General features: G+C 39.5%; 1 protein-coding gene across 3 annotated transcripts in view; it reads left to right on the forward strand.

Annotated features, from left to right (window-relative positions):
- Nucleotides 1-11144, forward strand: part of CTTNBP2NL (CTTNBP2 N-terminal like) — a 29936-nt gene extending 18792 nt beyond the window's left edge. For 2 of the 3 annotated variants that reach the window (XM_070745618.1, XM_070745619.1), the window contains exons 3-5: nt 3274-3504; nt 6341-6448; nt 6740-8364. In XM_070745618.1, the coding sequence (XP_070601719.1) occupies nt 3274-3504; nt 6341-6448; nt 6740-8197 (1797 nt within the window). In that variant the 3' untranslated portion in view covers nt 8198-8364. Of the gene's footprint in view, nt 1-3273; nt 3505-6340; nt 6449-6739 lie in introns of all 3 variants that reach the window. The other variant, XM_070745620.1, reaches the window with a different exon arrangement.
- Nucleotides 11145-11377: the final 233 nt, after the last annotated feature.

An 11377-nucleotide genomic window follows, 5' to 3' on the forward strand; every position in this document is an offset into this window, starting at 1 on the left:
ACTATATTCAATATAATTTTTGAAGAATGCCTTATCTTAGATAGTGGCTTAGAGAAAAGAAATAAATTATGAATATCATCTGATACCTATATTTCATTTAGAATGAAGGGAAGAAGGGGGGATTTTAAGCTGTCAGATACGTCTTGAAGTCCATACAATTTAATTTTAAAGGCAATTTCTGTAATTTCACTGAGCTATTAATGGATATCACTAGCCAGATTGCGTTTATCATACTTCCATATTATTATTACTATGTTCTCACGACGATTTAAGGTAGTTATTACATTGTATTAATATGTGATAGTCACAAGGTTCAGGGACAAAGAGATTTCAGGATTGTTTATTTATTTAGACCGACAGACAGACAGACAGACTTCTATGCCACCCAATCCTGAAGGACTCTTCTCAGCAGCACGGATAACAAACATTCAAAATACCAAAACCACCACCAATGTTATAGCATTTACTGGGTTGGAGTATATTATTTAGTACAATTGTCTAATCAAATGATTAGAGGGGTTTGGGTTTTTTGACACCAATTCTTTGTGGGTTAACACATACACATACACCATATTTTTGGAGTATAAGACGCACCTATTTCCCCCCTAAAAGAGGATGGAAATGTCGGTGTGTCTTATACACTGAATACAGCCATTTTTGGCCTCCCGAAGCCCTGCCCCCATGTCCCATTTTTGTGAAAAATGCACCCACAAAAATGGGGTGTACAGACAGTCTGAAAAGCCTGCAGAGAGTTCCAGGAGACTGGGAAAAGGAAAAAATGCCCCCGTTTTTGTGAAAAAAAAATGGGCAAAATAAATGCCCTGTTCGCAAAAATGGAGGCATTTTGCCAGCATCTAGGAGTTCTCTGCAGGCTTCCCAGACCCTTTGCCCACCTCATTTTTGCAGAAAAACAGACAAAACAGCCCATTTTTTGCAAAAATGTTTGGGGGGGTGCTAGGAAGCCCCCCATGCCGGCGGAGACCTTTTAAAACACCCGTGCCGCTTCCCAGCTGAGTCCTGCAGCCAAGCGCAGAAGTTCGCCTTTGGCGCTTGGCTTCAGGACTCAGCTGGGAAGCGGCACGGGTGTTTTAAAAGGTCGCCGCCGGCATGGGGGGCTTCCTAGCACCCCCCAAACCCGGGTTGGGGGTTCGGGGGGGTGCTAGGAAGCCCCCCATGCCGGCGGGAAGACCCAGGGAAGGTTCCTTCGGCCGCCCAGCAGCTGATCTGCCCGGCGGGGAACGCAAACTCCACCATCTACGTATGCGTGCAGATGGTGTTTTTACTTCTGGGTGGAAAAATCGCGATATAGCCTTTCGAAATGATCGGGATCGCGAAACTCGGGGGATCACTGTATATGGTTGTAAAAAGTATTCTGCTACTGTATTTTGTTAAATAACATATTACTACACCATTTGGTTTAGAATATTTTTTCCTTGTTTTCCTCCTCTAAAATCTAGATGTGTCTTATACTCTGATAACTTATGGGAAGGAACTTAATTCACAGTAGTAAATTTTGCAAGCACAAAGTCTCCTCCAGCAGTCCCTGTATTCCCTTAAATTTACTCCAATTTAGAGAGCTAAGAAAGGATATTAACTAAGCTTTTTAAAAAAAAAATAAAAGAGGTAAAATCTTATATCTCAGAAGCTGTTTGTATTAATTCTTCCAAAGCTTGCTCATGTTTATTCTGATATTGGTCAAGATTTGGATAGTTCAATTGTACAATTTCTGCCAACTAGCAATGTTTGTCCATTCCTATACAGAGGTCCTTCCTTCTGGTTTTTCCTTATTTACAGTATATCACCCATTCAGACAATTTAACTGCTTCCTGACATTCCTAAAAGTGAATAAGAGCTAAATAATAGCTCATGAATTATTCACATGCATTTGTGAATAACAGGGTGCAGAAGAAACCCTGCAGAGAAATTCTTGTGACTATTCATCAAATTGTCAGATGCTTTGCTTGTCAGATACGTGCATTTTTCCCTTTTAAAAATACCATCTACAATAGAAGTAACAAACTTAAGCCTGTACTTTCAGGTTCAAGCAGCTAGTAAATTACTGTGTCAAAAAATGATTTACTTTAATTTTATATTCCGAATAACTGATCCATTCCCTGGGCTAAATGATCTACTTCCTAGAAGGGTTCTTCAGTACTGCAATCAAAAAAGTACTTGTCCAAATTTGTATATTAGATTAAAGCAAATTCTAGGGTCATTTGCCGTCAGGCATGGGGGAACTGAAACATCTCCCCCTGGGCACGTTTAATTTATGCATGGTATGTCTGTGTGTGTGTCTGTTAGCATATGGGGTTTTTAATATTTAAACATTTTAAACTTGTCTGATTACCCATGATTTGTTTCTACATGTTGTGAGCCGCCCCGAGTCTTCGGAGAGGGGCGGCATACAAATCTAAGTAATAAATAATAATAAATATACTCCATCTGTTTTACTATTGTATTTTTATTTGGACATGTGTATGTGTTCTCATGATGCACAGGTTCATACCCTTGTACTTGTGTCTTAGATATCTGTAAACCAATCTGGGAAACAGTGGGAAATAGAAGCAGATTGACAGAGAGCAGATTTTTTTAACAATGTACATTGGTACCTCTACTTAAGAACTTAATTCATTCTGTGACCAGGTTCTTAAGTTCTTACCTAGAAAAGTAGAGGCATTCTTAGGTAGAGGTACCACGCTATTCTTCAATCCCCATAAACAGGCCTCAGGATTAGGAAAGTAGAGATGCCCCATTAGTTTTTCTGTGGAGTTTCTACTGTGTTGATCTTGGAGTTGCTTGTTTAATGGCCCTTAAAATATCACAGAGTTCTGCATTTTGAACTTGAACTTCCCTTTCCTGCATAAGGTTTCCTGTTGGGAAAAGTGAGGACACAAAGTGAAAGCTGTAGTGATGATGCTGGAGATCATAGCGAAAGAAAAATATTTTTCAGATTATAGGTATGCTCTGCAATTGGAAGCAAGATATTAATTCTACTGTATACTATTTGTTCAGTTGCCATGTGTCTAAATATATTGTAGTCGGCTGGAAATATACCATCAGTCACAGGAATTTCACAGAAATACTGTATATGGTATTAAATCCTACATAGGGCTGTAAAAAATTAACTTTTCTGATACTCATGTATTTAGGCAAAGGTTGTATTGACATTTACCTATCTGTTTAGTCTTTCATATGTTCTATTTCATTGAAGTGACAAGATTTTAACTTGATTTTCTTTATTGGATATTAATATTGGATGCTTCATAATTTCAGGCCCAACACAAAGATGCTTTTATTGAAGAACGTTATGGAAAATACAACATTAGTGATCCATTGATGGCTCTTCAGAGAGATTTTGAAGCACTGAAAGAAGAAAATTATGGTGAAAAGCAACCTGTTTGTGCCAATCCTTTATCCATTCTGAAGGTAGTAATGAAACATTGCAAGAATATGCAGGAAAAAATGCTGTCTCAACTGGCTGCTGCAGAGAGTAGACACAGAAAGGTGAATTTCCATCTCCTTGCTGATGCTTGCTGAAAAGTAATAATAATTATTATTTAGGAATTTATAGAACACAGAACTACCGTGTTTCCCCGATAGTAAGACCCCCCCGATTGTAAGACATATGGGGGGTTTCAGGGGGGTCGGCTTATATAAGCCATACCCCGAAAGTAAGACATATGTCTTACTTTCGGGGAAACACGGTATTGCGGGGGCCGCGGCGCCACCACCTCTTCCCCTGCCAAGGCTCAGCTGCAAGCGGCCAGCGAGGCCGATCGGCTCCGAGGCGAGCAGCCGGAGCTGCGCCCTCCTTCGCCCGCCTCCTTTCCGCTCGCCTCGGAGCCGATCGGCCTCGCTGGCCGCTTGCAACTGAGCCTCGGCAGGGGAAGAGGCGGTGGCGCCGCGGCGAGCGAAGGCGATGGGCGCGCAGGGAGCTGCCGGAAAGGAGGCGGGTGAAGGAGGGCGCAGCTCCGGCCGCTCGCCTCGGAGCCGATCGGCCTCGCTGGCCGCTTCCCCTGCCGAGGCTCAGCTGCAAGCAGCCAGCGAGGCCGATCGGCTCCAAGGCGAGCGGCCGGAGCTGCGCCCTCCTTCGCCCGCCTCCTTTCCGCTCGCCTCGGAGCCGATCGGCCTCGCTGGCCGCTTGCAGCTGAGCCTCGGCAGGGGAAGAGGCGGTGGCGCCGCAGTGAGCAAAGGCGAGGGGCGCGCAGGGAGCTGCCGGAAAGGAGGCTGGTGAAGGAGGACGCAGCTCCGGCCGCTCGCCTCGGAGCCGATCGGCCTCGCTGGCCGCTTCCCCTGCCGAGGCTCAGCTGCAAGCGGCCAGCGAGGCCGATCGGCTCCGAGGCGAGCGGCCGGAGCTGCGCCCTCCTTCGCCCGCCTCCTTTCCGGCAGCTCCCCGCGCCCGAAGACGAGCCGGCCCCGGTGCCCGGGACAATGTAAGACATACCCCCAAAGTAAGACACAGTGGGGCTTTTGGGGGTAAAAAGATAGTAAGACACTGCCTTACTATCGGGGAAACACGGTATATAGTATTATATAGTTACCTACTTTTAATTTTAATTATTAAATATGGACTATTTTATTTATTTTTTATTTATTCAATTTTTATGCCGCCCTTATCCTTAGACTCAGGGCGGCTTACAACATGTTAGCAATAGCACTTTTTAACAAAGCCAGCATATTGCCCCCACAATCCAGGTCCTCATTTTACCCATCTCGGAAGGATGGAAGGCTGAGTCAACCTTGAGCCAGTGATGAGATTTGAACCGCTGACCGGCAGATCTAGCAGTCAGCTTTAGTGGCCTGCAGTACTGCACTCTACCCACTGCGCCATCCCGGCTCATTATATAATGTTACATAAGAATCTCTTTGGCTAATTAATGAGGGAGTTGTCTGCTTAAAAAGTTAAATGGTTACATACATACATACATACATACATACATACATACATACATACATACATTGATAATTTTTTGTAAATAACCTCAAACTGAAGCATTGTTTAAACAAAACAAAAAGATCAAAATTAAAATGTACCAAACAGTAAATTAAAAATACTGTAACTTTAAATTTATATAATTAAAACCAGCCATATAATTTTCATCCATACAGTTGCCTGGTATTTATATTTATGAATCTTTGGTATATGTCGTTCATAGTTATTTATTGGTCATAGCCATACCTTTCCTTTCCTTTACCATTTTTAAAGTTTAGTTGCAGAAATAAAGTGGTACAATTTAATGCATTGTATTATATTGTATTTTTCTAAAAGCAGTATTTACATTTAAATTCTGTTATGCTGTTATATAAGTTTAAATTTAAGTTTAAAGCTACAAACATTCCAATCCTCTTTATTGTGGTCTAATTAAAAGAAATTAAAACTTAAAGAAATAGAATTAATATTTTTCTTTAATACAGGGTAGAATGTAAAAGAGCTGTTTAGATGGATCATCATGAAAATAGCTACTTAATTATTATTTTGCTTTCAAATCAACATCCCAGAGCCAGTTTAATGTAGTGCTTAAAGGCATCAGGCTAGAAACTGGGAGACCCATGAGTCCACAAAGCCTGCTGGGTGACCTTGACACAGTCACTTTCACTCAGCCCTGAGAAGGTGGCCGTGGCAAAGCACGGGGAAGAGGGGTGCCAAGGAAACTGCAAGGATTTGAAGTTATGACAGCTACAGACACCTATGCAAACACAGTCACATGGTCACATTCTGGGTGCTTGATAACTGACTCTCCCTTACATACATTTGTAGCATTCTCCAATGTTGCATGATTTCCATTGTTGTTGTTGTTGTTTTGCCAGTTTTCATCATTTACATCTAATTTCCACCAACGAATGTCCATTGAGTGAAATGGATTCATTTAATGACTGTGGTGTTGACTGATGCAAAAATTGACTGATGCAAAAAATGACATAAAATAAATCCACTCGTAATGGCCAGAATAGTTTACAAGTGTAATTCTCGGGTCAATTACATTTACAAAAGAAAGATTACCTGTATAATTAAATGATTATAAATTTGAAGAATAGTAAAAGTTATGCTGGGAGGGGGAGATGTCTGTTTTATCATTGCCCTGGACCCTTTCAAAATAATAATAATTATTATTATTATTATTATTATTATTATTATTATTATTATTATTTATTCGATTTGTATGCCCCCCCCCCGAAGACTCGGGGAGATGAAGATCCTATTCATCAGCAAAAGTTAAGGAGTATCTGTGGCTGCTTTAAATTTTGCTTTGGGCAGATAGGAATCTTCTTTCTTTACATTTGGATATAGTAGTAATTACTTCTCTAAATAGGATTGATAATGTTCATTTTGGTTTGAAAGGTAATTTTGGATCTTGAAGAAGAAAGGCAACGACACGCCCAAGATACTGCTGAAGGCGATGATGTCACCTATATGCTGGAAAAAGAACGAGAACGGCTCACACAACAGGTATGTCTTCTTCTCAAGTAGCAATCAGAGGGAAATGATTAATTAATGTTTAACACAAGAGAACATGCCTTCTATGGGTGGAGGAACTTATGCTAGTCTCTCAATTCTGAGTTTTTATTTTCTCCCTCAAGCAGGAAATTAGACATTTTACTTACTTGGATTCAAATAAAAATATTAAAAAGTGTTTTCCTTTGAAAAATTTGTATATCCATTATTTTCTCTTATTTGTTTATTTTAGCTTGATTGGATGTTAAAGCTTTTAACATTTTTATATATATACTTTTGTTTTAGTTGGAATTTGAAAAATCTCAAGTGAAGAAGTTTGAGAGGGAACAGAAAAAGCTGACTAGCCAACTGGAGGAAGAGCGTGCACACCACAAGCAACTTTCTTCTATGCTTGTGTTGGAATGTAAGAAAGCCACAACTAAAGCTACAGAGGAAGGGCAAAAGCTTGGAGAGTTAAATATGAAGTTGGAAAAGGAAAGAAGCAAAGTAAACCAATTGGAAGAGGAGCTAGAAGCCAAGAAGAAAAGAGGCTTGCAAATGGAAGCACAAGTTGAGAAACAGTTATCTGAGTTTGACATTGAACGAGAGCAATTGAAAGCCAAACTTAACCGGGAAGAAAATCGGACCAAAGCCCTAAGGGAAGAAATAGAGGATCTGAAAAAAACATTAAAACAAGTGGAAACTTCTTTGAAAACTGACAGCAACAAAGTTGAGAGCACATCGCCGTGTGTCTCCGAGGTGTCCACAGCAACTGTTACAGAAATCCCCTTAGGTAGGTCAGTGGCTTCTCAGACTAGTAATCACTTGACAGAAAACATGAACCAGGAGTCTTCAATCAAATTGGCACACACGTTACCACTGGCCACAGCTCTCCATCCCTATGCCAAGGCAAATGGACATTGCGATGCTGATACACTAACAGGTGTTGAGGTGCCTCATGCTGCAGTAGAGAATCTAGACAAGGGCAAGTCTGCTGGGCCAGCTGCTGAGAGTACTGCAGAAAGTAATATCTCCCCAGTAAGAACAGAGTCTCTTTCTGGGTCAGTTCCACCACTCCCTTCCAATGGAATTTCCTTGTCCCCCAGCAATACTGCTTCTTCTTCTCTGACATCTTCACCATGTTCCTCCCCAGTCATGAGTAAGCGTCTACTTGGAACATCAACCAGCAACCCCAGCTACCAATCTTCCTACCAAGTGGGAATCAATCAGCGCTTCCATGCTGCCCGTCACAAATTCCAATCTCAGGCCGATCAAGATCATCAATCAAGTGGTCTCCAAAGTCCACCATCCAGAGATTTGTCACCTACTTTTGCTGATAATTCTGCAGCAAAACAGCTTGCCCGCAATACAGTCACTCAGGTTCTCTCCAGATTCACCAGTCAGCAGGGGCCTATCAAACCAGTCTCCCCTAACAGTTCACCTTTTGGCACAGACTACCGAAATCTCGCTAACCCTATGAGTCCCAAAAGTGAAACTAGCCCAGGTAAGGTCTCTAGTCCTTTAAGTCCCCTTTCACCTGGAATTAAATCACCCACTATACCCAGAGCAGAAAGAGGAAATCCTCCACCAATTCCTCCAAAGAAACCTGGTCTGACTCCTTCTCCAGCAACTACCATGCCACCAGTGAAAACTTCAAGTCAGGCATCCCTGGGTTCTTCTATGGAAATGGCAACTAGTTGTTCAAGCAATGCTGTTGTAGCCAATGGGAAAGATATTGATATTTTATTGCCAACCAATAGCTAGTCTTAAAAAGAGTAACATTCCAAGTGTTTGCAATTCCTAGAGCTGAAACTCAGTCTTATTCACTCCATGTTATTTATTTAAGTACTAACAGAATCTTCTTATATAACACATTTGTTTCTTTGTTTTATACAGTGTAGAAAATAATACAACTTGTACAATGTTTTGAACATTCAAAGCCTCAAGGCATCTCATGGCAGCAGGGAAATCAAACAAAAAGAGAAGCAATTGCTCTGTTCTGGGAGCTGACCTATGGACTATGACAACAGAATACTCATTTTTAAATTATGCAGAAAAACACTCCATGCAAACTTCTACTCCTTTTCTAAGAAGTGCCTGAGCTAAAGCCTGCAGTTATGAATGTGATTTTCTGTAATACCAGTAGGCATTATCCAACTTTAGAAAATAACAATTTCTGAATCATGAATGTTTGAAATCAATATGGTTCTTAATCCTTTCCAACATATTTATTAGTAATGTACTATGAATAGGAAATATCCCAAAGGTGGAGCGTCAGACTGGTTTTCTCTGTTATGAACAAAAAATAATAATGTAGCTGCTGTCAGGTGCACTTTTGGCCCTGTTGCTAAATTGTATGCAACCCATGTTTTTTCTATGATACAAACTTCGAAAAGAGTTGTTAGCTTTAACCAACCAAGTTACCAGTTTTTACAACATATTGTCCATTCCTTACAAGTTTCTCTCCCTAGAGCAAAATAAGTAAATATTTTAATAAGCATTCTACTGTTGTGTGTAGAACTTCTGAGAGTAGGGCCTTGGCTATTCCTTGAGAAAAAAGTTAAATACTACTTGAAATCAGAAATGATTAAATGTATTTTTCTTTTATGCACACTGGGAGCATAAGCACCAAGACAAATTCCTTGTCTGTCCAATCACACCTGGCCAATAAAAAATTATATTCTATTCTAATCAGGATTTTCAGATGTTTATATATAAAAAAGGTAGGATCAGTAGAAAAAGATCCAAAGCAATAAGAACTGCTTCATATGTAATCACGCTGTAAATCAAGCCAGCATAGGTCTCGCTAGATTAGTTTTATTGTCTCTGAAAAGAATTGCCCATTTGGCAGCAATATGGAAACCAAATTCTTAAGCTTTCAAAGATGCAGTTTATATAGAGAGATGTATACATACTAGACACAACATTTTTAATCTTAACAATGATCAAGTTGACATTATTTATACCTCAGATCACTTGTACAATTACTTTTAAGGCTTTATGTATTTGAGAAAATCCATTTTCCTTAGAAAAATAATAAACTGGGACCAATATAAGGCTCAAGAAGCAGTTTTCTTTGTAATAAATCTTCCAGTAATGCAAACGTTAGGGCAAAAGTTTATGCCTTGATCATGTCAGTGGGGCCAATATACTTATATAGCTGCTCATGTTTGAAATTGTTTCAGGAGTATCTCATTACTGAAAGAATCAAGATCAAGGTTAATGATAAACCGGGTGTCTTTAATTTGACCTTAGGAAAAATATGTGAATGCCTCACCAAACTCAGTGTTCACTAATAATAAGAATCGCAACATGATCTTTTGAAACTATTGCAACTTGCTGCTTTGACATTCAGTGATTAGGTTTGGGGAACTCTTAAGTTGTGGGTGGTATTGTGAAATTTAGAAGCAAATATCTGGGCTTAGATGGTGCAAGTTTTTTCAGTGCTTTTAAAGCAAAATAAGGGCTGAAATTGGTGCATACTTCTTTGCCTGTCATTGTCACATATATTTTGCCTTTTAAAAACAAACATAAGCCAAAAAATCTTGCCTAATTCCAGCAATTATAAGTGCCACACATCTAGTTGCCACCACAAAATTACCCATTCCTGCATCAGACCAAAGTTCTTCATTACAATTTTTTTAAAAGAAGCATTACTTCAGTATGCGACTATGTAGAATCTAGACCCATGATGGCGAACCTATGGTATTCATGCCAGAGGTGGCATTCAGAGCCCTTTCTGCAGGCACATGCACCTTTGCCAGCTGCTGTTCTAGTTTCCGACATGCACGTGCAGCAGCCAGCTGGGTTTTGGGTTTCCAGCACTCTTGTGTGCGCATATACATATATGTTCCGGTTTGGGCACTCGGGGCCAAAAAGGTTTGCCATCACTGATCTAGACATTGTCCTCCCCCCTCCCTTTTTTTTGTATGGGATTGCTAGATTATTGTATTTTAACTGTCAAATATTTCTGAGGTTGCATTATATTCCACAATGCAGTATATTGATACAGGAAATCATACAAATCTAATGCTATTTCTTCTCATATTATGGTCTATATAATTTTTTTCCTAAGTGTTTGGATATAGATGCATAGGAAACGTGATAAGCACATTGACAATTCAGTTTTATAGTGCAACCATTATTGGGAAGGCACTATAACTGAACTCAAGTAAGCGTTTTGATGGTATTGTGTCTTACCTTAAAAGAGGTTATTGTAGCAGCCCTTAAAATATTTCTATATGTTTACTAACTTGTATCCTTTCTTTATAACATGACACTATAGAGATTTATACACAGTAATGAATTTCATTAGGAAATGCACTGAGTTCTATAGTCTACAGAAATATTGGGGATAGTGTAGAAGGAAATGTATTTTGTTGCTAATAGCCAATACCTTGAGATTAAGCACAACTATGAAAATTATCCCAGCTAATCCCCTAAGATTTTAAGGGTTAGTATTTCAGTTTTCTGTATAGTTAAAATATGGAATTGAAATGTTTAATATTCTCTTGATTGTGTATTGAGAAGTGTCATGGACTTAATTAGATTTTAATGAAGTTCAAACTGTATAACCTAGTATTAATTGTTCATTAACATCTGTATATTTGTAAAGTCAAATGTATGAAACAGAAGTCTTTTTATCATTTTTATAGATGGCAGCATTAAACATGTTAAATGTTCGTACTATCAATAAAGGGTTTTATTTTTCTGTGGAGTGTTATGTGCTATAATACAGTTTAAAAGTCAAGTGGTCTATGTTAATGGTATGTAAACATTTCACTGACAGTAGCTGTGCCTAAAATTTGTAATTCAGGCAAATACATAAATACAGCCATTAATTGGCATTATAAAGACAATGCTTTTAAAAAGGAAAATAGGGCTACAGATTTAGTAGTGCTGATGATACTCGGTGATATTGAGAATGGTCACCATTTAAAACAT

This window comes from Erythrolamprus reginae, chromosome 3, assembly GCF_031021105.1.
Source record: "Erythrolamprus reginae isolate rEryReg1 chromosome 3, rEryReg1.hap1, whole genome shotgun sequence".
Lineage (NCBI taxonomy): Eukaryota > Metazoa > Chordata > Lepidosauria > Squamata > Dipsadidae > Erythrolamprus > Erythrolamprus reginae.